Genomic DNA, 15,906 nt, shown 5'->3' with positions numbered 1-15,906 from the left:
CAGATTGTGATCTGGTGCTGGTTCTCTGAGACTGCATGCGACCTGCCTCTTGTTATAAACCATTGTTCTGAACCTTCCTCTTTTCTTCTTTTCACAGGGCCTGAGAATTCCCCAGCTCCAGGTGAGCATGCAGTGCACGAGAGATATTTTCCCTGTGTCTTGTATTTCAGTGTTTTCTGACCATATTGTCTCCCTCAGATGCCAAGCCTAAGAGACACAAGTGTGGCCTCCCCCAGTCCTGCCCAGATCAGCACTTCTCCTTCCGGGTCGTGAGTGGGGCGGCTAATGTCATTGGACCTAAAATCTGCTTTGAGGATAGAATGTAAGTTTCAATATTTACACAGGCACCTCACCCAGACCCCTACCTTTAAATTCACCTTAATCCTGCCCTCACCTCCAGCCTGTCTGCACCTCACCCCTGGTATCTGCAAAACTCAACCTTTCCGCTGGTACCTGCCCCCTAGCCCTCACTTCACATCGCCTGGTACCTGCTCCTCACTTCACCTCGCCTGGTACCTGCTCCTCACTTCACCTCGCCTGGTATCTGTCCCTGGCTCTCACTTCACCTTGCCTGGTACCTGCCCCTGGCTCTCACTTTAACTCGCCTAGTACCTGCCCCTGGCTCTCACTTCACCTCGCCTGGTACCTGCCCCTGGCTCTCACTTCACCTCGCCTGATACCTGCCCCTGGCTCTCACTTCACCTCGCCTGGTACCTGCCCCTGGCTCTCACTTCACCTCACCTGGTACCTGCCCCTGGCTCTCACTTCACCTCGCCTGGTACCTGCCCCTGGCTCTCACTTCACCTCGCCTGGTATCTGCCCCTGGCTCTCACTTCACCTTGCCCGGTATCTGCCCCTGGCTCTTACTTCACCTCGCCTGGTACCTACCCCTGGCTCTCACTTCACCTCGCCTGGTATCTGCCCCTGGCTCTCACTTCACCTCGCCTGATACCTGCCACTGGCTCTCACTTCACCTCGCCTGGTATCTGTCCCTGGCTCTCACTTCACCTCGCCTGGTACCTGCCCCTGGCTCTCACTTCACCTCGCCTGGTATTTGCCCCCTAGTCCTCACTTCACCTCGCCTGGTATCTGTCCCTGGCTCTCACTTCACCTCGCCTGGTACCTGCCCCTGGCTCCACTTCACCTCGCCAGGTACCTGCCCCTGGCTCTCACTTCACCTCGCCTGGTACCTGCCACTGGCCCTCACTTCACCTCGCCTGGTACCTGCCCCTGGCTCTCACTTCACCTCGCCTGGTACCTGCCCCTGGCTCTCACTTCACCTCGCCTGGTACCTGCCCCTGGCTCTCACTTCACCTCGCCTGGTACCTGCCCCTGGCTCTCACTTCACCTCGCCTGGTACCTGCCCCTGGCTCTCACTTCACCTCGCCTGCTATCTGCCCCTGGCTCTCACTTCACCTCGCCTGGTACCTGCCCCCTGGCTCTCACTTCACCTCGCCTGGTACCTGCCCCTGGCTCTCACTTCACCTCGCCTGGTACCTGCCCCCTGGCTCTCACTTCACCTCGCCTGGTACCTGCCCCCTGGCTCTCACTTCACCTTGCCTGGTATCTGCCCCTGGCTCTCACTTCACCTCGGATGGTATCTGCCCCTGGCTCTCACTTCACCTCGCCTGGTACCTGCCCCTGGCTCTCACTTCACCTCCCATGGTACCTGCCCCCTGGCTCTCACTTCACCTCACCTGGTACCTGCCCCTGGCTCTCACTTCACCTCGCCTGGTATCTGCCCCCTGGCTCTCACTTCACCTCGCCTGGTATCTGCCCCTGGCCCTCACTCCACCTCGCCTGCTATCTGCCTCTGGCTTCCACATTACCTTGCCCCCTGTATCTGCCCCCTGCTCTCTTTACCTCACTCCTGGCATCAGCCCCGAACCTCTCTACACCTCAGCACAAACATCTGCCTCTGATTCTCACTCCCAGGATCAACCCCTGACTGTCACTGCCTCTCCTCCCAATGTCTGCACCTCACTCCTGACATCTGCCCTAACTCAATGCGGTCATCCGCAGTGCCTGCCCGTTGCTCTCCCTTCCCCTCAGCCCTGGCACCTTCCCCTGACTGCCTCTCAACCCCTGTATCTACCCACGGTTCTCACTTCACCTCAGCTCTAGTGTATCCTTAAGAATGGCCCTGTGAGAAGTTGGCCTGATATGTGATGTCCACTATTCTAGTGGGCACCCTGTATCAGTCCAAACAACCCTTATGGTGATGGTTGTAAAGTCAACCTTATAGACCAGCTATCCTAGTGGTAGCATGGACAAAGCAGTCTTAGGCTAATACTTCGGAGAGCATGTGAAACCAGCTGTTTTACCATATGTAACCCCTTTAATTCCAAATGAAAGGACACCACACAGGTTATATATAAAATATATATGTATTTATTACTAACACAACCCCTCTGTATAAGGTCAGAGGCACAAGCACATAACAAGATACTTAATTATCATACAATAAGTTGCACAAAATACAGTCGAGCCCTAGGGGCGTTGCAAACCATATACTAAAATAGTGGTATAAGAAACTTCACGAACAAGGAATATGCCTAGGGCCTAGGGAATCGCTGGGGCTACACTGAACTACCAAAGGTTAGGAAGCAGGAGGCCCACGGGAAGCGTGTGCAGTGTCTAAACACACACGCAGATTCTCATAGGACTACAATGGGAACGAAAGAATTGGAAACTAGTTGATTTAGGACACTTCCGGATGGACTAGGATAAAGCTACTGAAAACTGGGACACTAGGATAGTAAATACCCACAGGAGCACCGGAGTTCTCTCGTTACCTCACCCACAGGAGCCGGGTGCATAGGTGTCAAAGTGTGTCGGGTTTCGTCGATGAATCCTATGGAGACCTGTGAAAAGAAGCTGCAGGCGACCAGGAGAGAAGTGTCCGGTTGGATCCAAGGGCGGATCGAGGATGAAGAGTACCTGAAAGCAGAGGGGACAGAGTCTGGGTCACTAGCCAGTGACCAGGAAGGAACCAGGCGATGTCGTGAAGCAATCAGGTGATGTCGTGAAGCTTGTCTCCGCAGCCACGTGGACCAGGGGATGTAGACGACGACGACCAGGAGCTGGATACGGATGTCCCATGAGGGATCTAGCTGTCAGCTGTGTCGGCTTCCGGATTGGAGTCAACAAACCTCGGCAAAGGCAACCCACGCAGGAATCGAAGATGGCTTCTGTCGCAGACCAGCAAGGTCTGGGGGGCTTCTCCTTTTCAGGGAAGCAGGGGCCAGTATGACGCAACCAGGCCAGCGGTGTAGATTCAAAGGTTCGTCGTCACAGAGGCCACTAGCCAACGGGCAAGTGACCGGACAGTCGCTTCGAGCACAAAAACACTAGCAGGCCCCACGCGGCACTCGTGGAGTGTGGAGGGCTGTGCGTCGGTGTAGAAGGTGCTCGGGGCTGGGGCTTCTAATCGCCAATGCACAACTTCGAGGGTGCCTCAGAAGCTGCACGAGTAGCAATGAGCAGGTTTTTCAAGACGGCCGGTCCCACGTCTCTCGTCGCCTCACGGGTCTCAGCTTTGCTGTGGCTGTAGATCGGGCGCAAGGAAATCTGGAAGTCTGGTTCTTGTCAGGCTCTGTGCTCGGGCTCCGGCGGGAGCGTTGACAAAGCAAACCGCAGATCGCTGGATGGTGCCTGTTTGCACAGGGTGGTCACTCCTTGACCACAAGGGAGATTCTTCAGTCTTCTAGTTGCAGTAGAATGTCGAAGGTCCAGAGTTTCGTTTCAAGTTTCGGTTCAGAATAAATCTAAAGTTTCTTGACTCAGCTCCTACCTATATACTAATCTAAGGGGCTGGATTTCCTGCTAGGTCCCTCCTATGGGTGGGACCAGGGAAGGGGGTGGTTACACCCCTTTTCCTTTGTCCAGTTTCACGCCAGAGCTGGGGCTGGAGTGCCCCAGCAACTGGTTTCAACCGGACTATGCATGGAGCACCTTGTGTGCCCCAGGCAGTGTCTCATTTCATTCAGCTCTCCCTGTCCCAATACACTATAGCCTGTCTGGGGAGGTGCTAGCACCTCCCAAGACAGGAAACCCATTGTCCAAGCCTACCTTGCTGGAAGGACTCCCAGCAGCAGGAGGTCAGACTTGTGTCTGTGGCAGCAGCATCCATTTTGTGATGCTGGGGCTCTGTTTAACTTTAACCGGGGTTACCAGTAACTACATGTCTTCTCCCTCTAGAAGGGTGGAATGCTACCCCCGTCAACAGAACTGGCGAGAGGGTAGTATTCCAAAGCGTATGACACCTTACAGGACATGTTTTGATAAAGCCAAACCAAAGTTAGCATTCAACCGCAAGGATTATAATTAGGGCTCCCGGTTTTCCGTTTATACGGATTTTTACATATAAATACAGACGGAAAACTACTTGTCTTCCGTCTGTATTTATATTTAGATACGGCAAAATACTAGTAAATGTTGCCGCGCTGCCCTGCTTCAGATTTGCCGTGCCTCCCCTCCTGTTCATGATGCTTGAAATTCCTTCCAATTAGGGTCTTTTAGTGAAAGCCCAGGGGCTGGCCCGCCTCTCCGCAACAGGAGCTGGTGTGAGACGGCAGCAGTGCAGGCAACAGTGGCAGGTGTCAGCGAGGAGCAGGGGCCACTACTCCACCCTCCCAGGGCCTCTCGCAAGCCCTCAGGCCTCGTGCACCTCGCATCCAGCCTCTGCTAGCCAGCTGTGCCCTTCCCTACCCCGGCTCTGCTTGCATGCAAATATAGCTGTTGTTCCGTGGTGCAGCTTCCAGGCAATGGCACAGTGATAGCAGAAAGAGTGCAGGTGAATTCTAAGAAAATCAACATGCATAGCCATAGCAATTGAGGGCTGAACCAGGCGACTGAAAGGGCCCCATCCTAACCCTCCCACCCCTCACTCCCCCCTGCCGTCCTGTGTGTCTGCTTGGTCTGAGACACCTTTCCCCGGGCACACACACACTGCCGCGCCCGAGTACTTAACAGGTCTTTAGAAGACCATTTGCTTGCTAATGAGGCTTTGTTGTTTTTTCCACCCCTTCTTAGAGCCCCTGCAGCTCCACTCGACTATTGCTTGAAGAATCAGAAGCCCCCCCACCCGGCCCCCAGCCGACCCCTCCGAAATTTGGCTCTAGTTGCGCCTCTGGGCTGAACCATAGCAGAAATTACAAGATTTGTTGGCATACATTTATTTAGAGAAAATCTTAATTCAGAGGTAATAACTTGCCGATGGCCACAAACTTTCATATTCAATAGCTTGAACTTCACTCTATGGAATTTAAGTTATTACCAACCATTTGAGTCCGTACTGAAATGCTTATCAACCATTCACCTTCAGATCTCCATACATAGCACACAGCCAGGCATGTTCGTTTTCTGACAGTATTACTTTGATCCGACCGTAAGTTATGTATTTTGGAAGTGGGGTGTGCAGGGGGACTCGCTGCATACGTGAGGCAGTGAAACTTCACATGTGATAGCTCTTCAGGAGAGTGATTGCAGACAGACGAGTACAGCGCCACACCGAGTGGCTTCTTGGCACATGGCCACGCGCGGACGTCTGCAGCTTCCACAATGTGGAATCTCAAAGGCTGCCCGAGGCATTATTCATCTGCGTGCTACAAATTTCACATAATTGACTGCAGATCAGGTTGAGGTTTCAGCGGGGCTGGCTGTTCCTTTCATTCTTCTGAGGGCAGTTTTACTCAGCACCATTGTTGGGTTGGATTAGTAAGTGTGCCTGATTGATTTTGGTCGTAACAAAGCCACTCAGTCATAAAAACGTCTCATAATTTCACTGAAATTATAAAATTGTCGCACATGTCAATCTGAAACCTTGGTAACTATGAATTAGTCCACTTCACTTCCAGTAAAAACAATTAGGCTGACTTAAAGCCACGTTAGAGCTAACATTTAACGTGGGGTTCGCTCTGTCACAACCTGTATTTATGTCCTACAGCCTCTTTCCTGGGTCAATTTAAATAAATGTGGAAAAATACTAGTTGTAGCGTCGTCTTTTGCTTGTCGCAAAAATAAATGTGGATAAATACAGATAAAATGCCCAAAAAATAAATATGGATAAATACAGACGGAAATGGCAAAAAAATAAATACCATAAAACCGGGAGCCCTAATTATAATGCACTTAAGAGTATATGGTATGGCTATATCATAGAACAGCTATAAGGACATGGTTCTGAGAGCTGCAGACAGGCTCAGCTCATGCTAGAGCCTCATCTCACATAAAACCAAGCACTCTGCCTTCAGGATTGTTAAGGCCTGCCGTAGGAGTGACTTATAGGTGTATATGTGTCTATATGTAATGGTAGGTATAGGGATACTATACCTAAGCAAGGGGTGATTACACGACCTTGCCCCAGCTGAGTGATCAGCCGGTTGTGTCAATGTGGATGGCCAGCCAGGGGTGGCATAATAAATGCTGCAGCCCCTGGTAGGCCTTGGATGCACCTATGCCCTGGGTACCTAAGGTACACTATACAGGGGTTCACAAAGGTGACCCAATTCCCAATTGGTTATGTACCTAAAGTACATGGTATGAATTTAGAGAGAGAACAGCTGGGTTGTGGGTCTAATTAGCAGGCCCATAGCCACATTAAAGTCGAAAACCAGTAAAGCAAAAGCAAAAAGAGGGGGTGACCATAGAAAGCAGACCCTACTCTCCTACAGGCCCCTCTCCTCACACGCTGTCTGCCCCTTTTTCTCACTTCACCTCATCTAGTAACTGCAAGCGGCTCTCACTGGACCTCGCCCATGTGGTCCGGTCCATACTTTCACTTCCCATCACATGGTTTCTGGCTAGCTTTCACTGCCCCTCAAATTTAAGTATTTACCCCAGACTCCCGCTACACTGTACATGGAATCTGCCCATGGTTCTTACTGTATCTCACCTCTGGAATCTGCTCCACTCTCTCAGTGCACTCTGGCATCTGCCCTGACTCTCACTGCACCTCTCTTGTTGCTTTCCCCGGCTGTGACTGCCTCACTCATGATCTTCTGACAGTTCTCATCACCTACTTTCAGCCTCTAACTTGCATCACTGTGCCTGGTATCGGACCCATCTCACATTCTACCTCACTCCTGGTATCTGTATATACCTCTCGGCATCTCACTCCTGGTGTCTGACCCATCACATAATAATAATAATAATAAATAAATAAATAAATAAAACTCATCTTTGGTCTACATATACATACTTCCATTGTGCATCTATGTACCTTTTCTTGTACTTGGATCTGTGTGTCTGTTACTTTTCTCCTTAAAAAGCATATCCAATGCACTACTCTATTTCTCCTCCTGTGCCTCTATCAATATCTTTAATCTACATATACTTACCTCCTTTATGTATCTATATACTTTCAATGTACTTATGGATCTATATATTTATCACTTTCTTCTAATTTAGCATTTCCAAAGCACTACCCTATTTCTCAGCCTATACTTCGCTCAATATATCCTCTACATCCACTCTCTCATTTATCCCAAACCCCATACCACTACTATGATCCCCAAAATAACTCTTTCTAAACACTCTCCTACTCTACCCCTCCTTCCATCATCTGACACCTCTTTTACTATACCGATCCCCGAAAACAAACCTTTCTAAACCCTTTCCTCTGACTCCTCCCCTCCAAAACTCCTTTTTACTCATCTTAAAGCCTCCTCCTACTGCTAAGACCTAAAAAAGAAAAAAAAGAATCCTTCACTATTTTATCCCTCCACTATCCTTTTCAATCAAATTTAACAGACTAACATGTTCACTTCTCAAATTCAACTATACTAATTCACCACTAATCCTTTATTAGGTTCCAGAGTAGCGTGCTACTAGCCAATGAAACGTCTCAACACCCCATCAGGGTTACAAGCGCTATATAAATGCAAACCTTTTCCCTTTTCTACCCCTCCCCAACCCTTCTCAATCCAAATAACTGACTAACATATCCACCACTAAAATTACTCTCATGTTTCACCATACTAATTCAACAATAATCCTGATGGGTTCCAGAGTAGCGTGCTACTTGCACTTCAAAACCCTATCTGGGGTAGCAAGCGCTATATAAATGCAAACCTCTTTTCCTCTTCTATCCCTCCACCTACCCTTCTCTACCCAAATAACTGAATAACATATCCACTACTCAAATTACTTCATATTTATACTTTGCTAATTTTCAACACTAATCCTTTATGGGCTTCAGAGTGGCGTGCTACTCTCCAGAAAAGCGGTTCAACACCCATCCGGGGTAACAAGTGCTATATGAATGCAAACCTTTCTTCCCCTTCTATCCCTCGCTATCCTTCTCACTCCAAATAACTGACTAATATCCACCACTGAAATTACTTCATATTTCACCATATTAATTCACCACTAATCCTTTATGGGCTTCCTGAATAGCGTGCGTCAACACCCCATGAGGGGTAACAAGAGCTATATAAATACAAACTTTTTTCCTCCTCTATCCTTCTGCTATCATTCCAAATCCAAAAACATGACTAACCTATCCACCACTTAAAATGTACTTGCATGTTTCACTATACTAATTCAACACTAATCCTCTATGTGTCCCGGAGTAGCGTGCTACTTGCCGAAAAAGCGCTTTGACGCCTCCTCAGGGGTAGTAAGCGCTCTATAAATGCAATTACAATACAATACAATATAATACAATGCACCTCCCACCTGGTATCTGTATACGCTTCACGGCACCTCACTCCAAGTGTCTGTATATGCCTCTCAGCTCCTCCCTCCTGGTATCTGACCCACCTCACTCCTGGTGTCTGTATGTCTATCGGCACCTCACTCCTGTTGTCTGTATACGCTTCTCTGCACCTCCCTCCTAGTATCTGTATATGCCTCTCTGCACCTCCCTCCTGGTATCTGTATATGCCTCTCTGCACCTCCCTCCTGGTATCTGTATATGCCTCTCTGCACCTCCCTCCTGGTATCTGTATACACCTCTCTGCACCTTCCTCCTGGTATCTGTATACGCCTCTCTGCACCTCACTCCTGGTATCTGTATGCGCCTCTCTGCACCTCACTCCTGGTATCTGTAAACGCTCTTAGTGCCCGTAGAGGAGGTATGTCGTTACTATGCATGCTTTTACAGCGCATGCCTTTACCACGCAGGTTTTACAATGCAAGTCGTTACAACGACTTTCGTTGGGGGGCGCTGGATAGTGAATAGTTTAATTTACTATTCCAACTCCAGTCCCCGTGGATAGTAGGGAAGGTTTTGGATAGTAAATTAAACTATTCCCTATCCTACAGCGCCCCCCAGCGCAAGTCGTTGTAACGACTTGCGTTGTAAAAGTTGCGTGGTAAAGGTACTGCGTGGTAAAAGTTGCGTTGTAAACGCTGTTCCCTGCCTGTAGATGCCTCTTGGCACCTCACTCCTGGTATCTGTATATGCCTCTTGGCACCTCACTCCTGGTATCTGTATATGCCTCTCGGCACCTCACTCCTGGTATCTGTATATGCCTCTCCACCTCACTCCTGGTAGCTGTATATGCCTCTCGGCACCTCACTCCTGGTATCTGTATATGCCTCTTTGCACCTTACTCCTGGTATCTGTATATGCCTCTCGGCACCTCACTCCTGGTATCTGTATATGCCTCTCTGCACCTCACTGCTGGTATCTGTATATGCCTCTCTGCACCTCACTCCTGGTATCTGTATACGCTCTTGGTGCCCGTAGATGCCTCTCCGCACCTCACTCCTGGTATCTGTATACACTTCTCTGCACCTCACTCCTGGTATCTGTATACGCCTCTCAGCACCTCAGTCCTGGTATCTGTATACACCTCTCTACACCTCATTCCTGGTGCCCATATATGCCTCTCTGCACCTCACCCCTGGTATCTGTATACGCCTCTCGGCACCTCACTCCTGGTATCTGTATACACCTCTCTGCACCTCACTCCTGGTATCTGTATACACCTCTCTGCACCTCCCTTCTGGTATCTGTATACGCGTCTCTGCACCTCATTCCTGGTATCTGTATATGCCTCTCTGCACCTCACTCCTGGTTTCTGTATACGCCTCTTGGCACCTCACTCCTGGTATCTGTATACGCCTCTCGGCACCTCACTCCTGGTATCTGTAGACACCTCTCTGCACCTCACTCCTGGTATCTGTATACGCCTCTCTGCACCTCACTCCTGGTATCTGTATACGCCTCTCTGCACCTCACTCCTGGTATCTGTATATGCCTCTCTGCACCTCACTCCTGGTATCTGTATACGCTCTTGGTGCCCGTAGATGCCTCTCTGCACCTCACTCCTGGTATCTGTATACGCCTCTCTGCACCTCACTCCTGGTATCTGTAGATGCCTCTCTGCACCTCACTCCTGGTATCTGTATACGCCTCTCTGCACCTCCCTCCTGGTATCTGTATGCGCCTCTCTGCACCTCACTCCTGGTATCTGTATACGCTCTTGGTGCCCGTAGATGCCTCTCTGCACCTCACTCCTGGTATCTGTATACGCCTCTCTGCACCTCACTCCTGGTATCTGTAGATGCCTCTCTGCACCTCACTCCTGGTATCTGTATACGCCTCTCTGCACCTCCCTCCTGGTATCTGTATGCGCCTCTCTGCACCTCACTACTGGTATCTGTATACGCCTCTCTGCACCTCACTCCTGGTATCTGTATACGCCTCTCTGCACCTCCCTCCTGGTATCTGTATACGCCTCTCTGCACCTCTCTCCTGGTATCTGTATACGCCTCTCTGCACCTCACTCCTGGTATCTGTATACGCCTCTCTGCACCTCACTCCTGGTATCTGTATACGCCTCTCTGCACCTCACTCCTGGTATCTGTATACGCCTCTCTGCACCTCACTCCTGGTATCTGTATATGCCTCTCTGCACCTCACTGCTGGAATCTGTATATGCCTCTCGGCGCCTCACTCCTGGTATCTGTATATGCCTCTCTGCACCTCACTCCTGGTATCTGTATACACCTCTCTGCACCTCACTCCTGGTATCTGTATACGCCTCTCTGCACCTCACTCCTGGTATCTGTATACGCCTCTCTGCACCTCACTCCTGGTATCTGTATACGCCTCTCTGCACCTCACTCCTGGTATCTGTATACGCCTCTCTGCACCTCACTCCTGGTATCTGTATATGCCTCTCTGCACCTCACTCCTGATATCTGTATACGCCTCTCTGCACCTCACTCCTGGTATCTGTATACGCCTCTCTGCACCTCACTCCTGGTATCTGTATACGCCTCTCTGCACCTCACTCCTGGTATCTGTATATGCCTCTCTGCACCTCACTCCTGGTATCTGTATATTCCTCTCTGCACCTCCCTCGTGGTATCTGTATACGCCTCTCTGCACCTCCCTCCTGGTATCTGTATATGCCTCTCGGCACCTTACTCCTGGTATCTGTATACGCCTCTCTGCACCTCCCTCCTGGTATCTGTATACGCCTCTCTGCACCTCACTCCTGGTATCTGTATACCCTCTCGGTGTTCGTAGATGCCTCTCGGCACCTCCCTCCTGCTATTAGTTTCTCATCAGACCTCACCCATGGGATAGGTCCATGGCACTCACTATAATCACTACATTGTACCTCCCCTAAGCTCCTACTGCATATTACCTAGAGTGTCCGGCTCTTGGGTTCTCTGTTCCTACCTCTCACTGGCCCTCACTCCTGGTACATGGCCTTGATGTTCACTGTACCTCCTATCTGAGGTCTTCCCCAGGCTTTGATGACCCCCCCTGGAGTCTTTGCCACCTGCTCACTGCTCCTCATCCGGCCTCTCAACCTAGGTCTCATCCTACCCAGTAACTTCCAGTGAGCACAACAAAGGGACAGTTGTAGTTGTCCCTCGTTTGTTTTTAGTGCATGCCGAAACCAGCTAACATCACCTCTCTTCCCCGACACAGGGTGATGAGCAGTGTGCAGAACAACGTGGGACGAGGACTCAACGTGGTGCTGTTGAATGGTAGGTTAATCCCAGACCCTTGAAAGACTTTGTGCACCTTCTGGTAGGAGCTGGGAAACTACTCCAGGCTGCCTGGCTCACCTGAGGCTCAGTGGGCAGGGAGGGGGCTGTAAGGATAAAAGTCATACCCTGGAACTCTTGATCAAAAGTCTAGAAATATGCTCTCTGTCCTGGTTGGAACAATGTTCAAATGTTAACAAAGTTAACCTTTTGTTTAGCCTTGGCCTCTGAACTGTGCCCCCAGTGGATGATAAACAGGAGTCCTGTCGAGCTGGAGCCTGTATTTTGTCTTGAGTTTGAAAGTAGATTATGTGCAGCAGAGAGATATTTATCAGTGGCAGGATGCTACGTGACACCCCCCCACCACCACTTTCAAGGCCACGACCCCGGGTTAGTCTCTGAAGAAAGTCTCACTGTTGCAACATGTCTCAGAAGAAGAGGAGGCTGTGCTGTCTGCTGTGGGTAGGAAAAGACCCCTGTACCAGATAATAAACCAAGGCCCTTGGGCAAGAGGTCAGACTGAGACCCCTGGAAACTGGGGCACTTCAAGGCCCCCTAGACCAAGGGGACAAAGCCAAAGCCGGGGACAGTGGGACAGAGAAAGGCCCTGACTGAAGCCTCCAGTCAGTAGAGGCCGAGTTGGCCAGCATTCAGAAGGCCTTGTAGCCCTGCTGGCCAGAATCAAACCATTGGGCCATCATTTGGTCGAAAGGAAACAGAGAGCCTTCCAGGCCTGTGACGGTGGTGAGCGCGGTTCACGCACAGGCTGTCACTACTGTCCTTCGCTGTGCGTGGGCACATGTCTGCCCACCTTCCAGTCTGAGAGAGACCTCAAGAGGTTCCTCTTCTCCCTGCTGTGCGTAGTTCCAAATTGATTAAGAGGATTGGATCTCGGCCTCAGAAGACTTTGTGACCTTGTGTGTTTTGTGTTTTGTGTTGTTGATACCTTTGACTGGCATGTTCTCTGTAAATGAAAGACATAGGTTTGAGGTTTGGCTAAGATGTGGCAGGAGGGCAGTAAAGCGTTACTTGTCCATGCTTGTAGCTATGTTCACATTGTGCCATCTCTGCAAGTCCTTGCACCGGGACACGGGGCGGACGGGAGGAGGGGGTTGTGACAGCTTTGCATGCTCTGGCCAAATCTCTGCCTGTCCATGCTCACAAACCAGGTCAGATTGTCCATGGTTGGGGGTTAGAAAGCTCTGCCATTCTGTATGTCTGTCTACCCATGATCAGATACTGGATCTGCCTACTAATGAAAAGAGGGTTCATCTTCCTAATTAAAATCAGTGGTCTGCGTCTGACTGCCCGTGTATGTGCTGTGTCTGGCTACCAATGATTAGGGGTTATGTCTACCAGCCCATACCATGGGGTTATCTGCCTTTCCATCCCCACGTGCCTGTGTATGTATGTATGTATGTATGTCTGTCTGTCTGTCCATTCTTGGGAGCTCTGCTTTTCTGTTTCTCCTGTTTGTTTTTGTCCAAGCCCATGGGCTTCTCTTGCATTTCTGCTTGACAATGCTCAGTGTTGTGTCAAAGTTGTGAGGTTGTGTGCTACACATCATGCTCCTTGAGTGTATCTGCCTTCGTAGATGCTCTGTGGGCTTTGTCAGTCTGTCTGTGCTCCGTGTGTACGTCCGTGCTATAAGCTGTGTCTATTTGTTCTTCTAACTCCTGCCTTTCTGTTTCCAGGAGTCAATGGAGAACTGATTGATGCTCAAAATTTTGACATGTGGGCTGGAGGTAAGTGATGTCTAGGAGGTGAGACCTCTGGTCAGACCCCTGACCACCAGTAACAAAATGCTGTGATCCCAGCATGACCAGAGACAGCAGTTTATATATGCTCCTCACCTCAGCGAAGACCTGTACAGGCTGCCCCTCTGGGGCTGATGTACTGCCTGTCTTTATAATGGATAAAGCACCTGCTGGCTCTAGAAAGGGGGTCATTGCTTGCTGGCTCCTGAAGGGGGTTGCTGCTTGCTGCCTCTAGAAAGGGGAAATGAAATGAGGTGCAAGAAGAGTTTGAGGCCTTGCATGACTGGAACAGAAGAGACTTTCAGTTAAGGTTGTGTATTGTGTGCATATTGGTGAATGTTGGCATTGTTGTCTGTGAATAGAGCCCCAAGGGTTTCCATGGAGGTATTGAACATGACCGGAGACAACCGGGAACCCTGGGAGACTCTGCAGATTATAGGGATCTTTTGGGACCTGGAGGTGCCGATGTGAACAAACTGGCATCGATTGGAAAGGTAGGAGGAGAACCAGTGATAGACATTGCCAGTGAATCCCATTCGAGACTCCAGGGTATGGATGAGGGTTGAATGGTCGACTGTGTCAAAGGCAGCGGCGAGGTCTAGCAATACTGGGAGGCAGGGGCCATCTCCATCTGCGGTCAGCAGGGCCTATTTCTCCGATGTGTAAGGCAGCTGCCTCCATAATGTAGTGTAATCTGAAAGCAGATTGGTAGTCATGGGGGAGATGGTTCGCATTAATGTGGTTTTGCAGCCGAGAGAAGAAAACGTTTTCAACGATCTTGCAGAGGAAAGGTAGGTGCCAGATGGACTGCTAGATGGCACTTGCCTTTTAGCCGAGGGACTGCAAAGCTCATTATGATCAATCAAATCTGTTTGAGGTTGAAGCAGGTTTTAATGAATACCCTTTGTAAATGTCATCAATCTTCCAGGGTGAGCATCTTTTGTATGTGGAGAGTGGCCAGAAGGACATCATGTTTTAAAGACATTTAAGTGGGTAGTTTGCCCGACGTCCAAAGTTTGCCTACGAGCCACAGATCTGCCTTGACCTTTCCTGACATTCAGCTGAGTTCAGTTTCTCTCTATACAGAGTTTGTTTACATAATAATTGACTCTGCATTAATTGTGTGAGCCAGTACATAGTCCATGTCTTTCCTGTTTATAGCAAAAGACACACAAACGATGGATGGAAGGCGGAACAAATCAAACATTCATCCCCTGTCAAGAGATCTGAGTTAAATCCATCATTCTTTTGCTCACTTCGCAACCCCCGTTCAGACCCAGCCATATACATATCAGTCTTGACCTTGCTCCTCATGGGAACAGTTCAGCCCGAACTGCTAAGCCAGGTCCTCCATGGACCGGAAACAAGCATCCTGCAGCCGGCTTCCAGGTATCACCCCTCCTCAGCCAGGCTAGATTGAACCTAGTGGCACAGTGAGCCCGGGACCCACGTCTTGGCATACCCGGCGCACTTTGGGCGAGGAAGCAAAAGACACACAAATGATGGACGGAATGTGGAACACATCAAACATTCACCCCAGTCAAGAGAAACTGAGAAACCCTTCTTGCAGCATTGACCTATGCTTCATGGGTTGTGCAATACTGGCAACCTCTACAGAGGGCAGCATAAAATATGTTTTATTAGTGATAGATACTCAGGACTCTATGGAAGTGTGATGCTTCCTGGCCTAAAGGAGGGGGGGTACTTTCAGCATCTCTAGAAGTGGGATAAGTCTTGTAACTGTATCACATGAGGTATTGCCTTCCTCTTGTGCTGGGATACTTTGACAGTTGTGGGTGGAGTACTTTCTACTCCAGGGGGTAGACTAATTCCTATGACTTGGGTGTAATACTTCCTGTGACTAGAGGGGGAATTCTTCCTTGCTCCAGGGGGTGAAATACTTGCTGACTTTCTACCCGGGCGCAATATTTTCTTCCTCTGTAGAGGGCAGTAGAGTGGAAGCCTTTTGTCAGCTGTGCTGTGTGTGTAGGAGTTGAATTATTCTAGGTGCTATCATTGGCTATTTTTATTGTCTCTATAGGGGATGGACACTGGCTGGCTCTGTGTAGTTTGGGGCACTCGCCTCATTTATATAAGATGGGAGATACAATAGTAGTTGGTTCTGTGAGGAATAGAATATTGGCTGCTCTGAGGAGTAGAACACTAACTCCCTCTCTAGAAGAAGGAAATACTC

At 49.7% G+C, this 15,906-nt stretch overlaps 1 protein-coding gene across 2 annotated transcripts in view; it reads left to right on the top strand.

Moving 5' to 3' along the window:
- The window catches only part of FAM3A (FAM3 metabolism regulating signaling molecule A), a 105,166-nt gene that overhangs the window by 43,517 nt on the left and 45,743 nt on the right, over window positions 1–15,906 (top strand). For both annotated transcript variants that reach the window (XR_015300628.1, XM_086940132.1), the window contains exons 4-7: window positions 98–121; window positions 199–322; window positions 11,897–11,955; window positions 13,650–13,700. Coding sequence is in view for 1 of the 2 variants with exons in the window: in XM_086940132.1 (XP_086796258.1) it covers window positions 98–121; window positions 199–322; window positions 11,897–11,955; window positions 13,650–13,700 (258 nt within the window). In the remaining variant the exon portion in view is untranslated. The remainder of the gene's footprint in view (window positions 1–97; window positions 122–198; window positions 323–11,896; window positions 11,956–13,649; window positions 13,701–15,906) is intronic.

This window comes from Lissotriton vulgaris, chromosome 10, assembly GCF_964263255.1.
Source record: "Lissotriton vulgaris chromosome 10, aLisVul1.2, whole genome shotgun sequence".
Taxonomy (NCBI): Eukaryota; Metazoa; Chordata; class Amphibia; order Caudata; family Salamandridae; genus Lissotriton; species Lissotriton vulgaris.
This window is presented reverse-complemented; position numbering and strand designations above follow the sequence as displayed.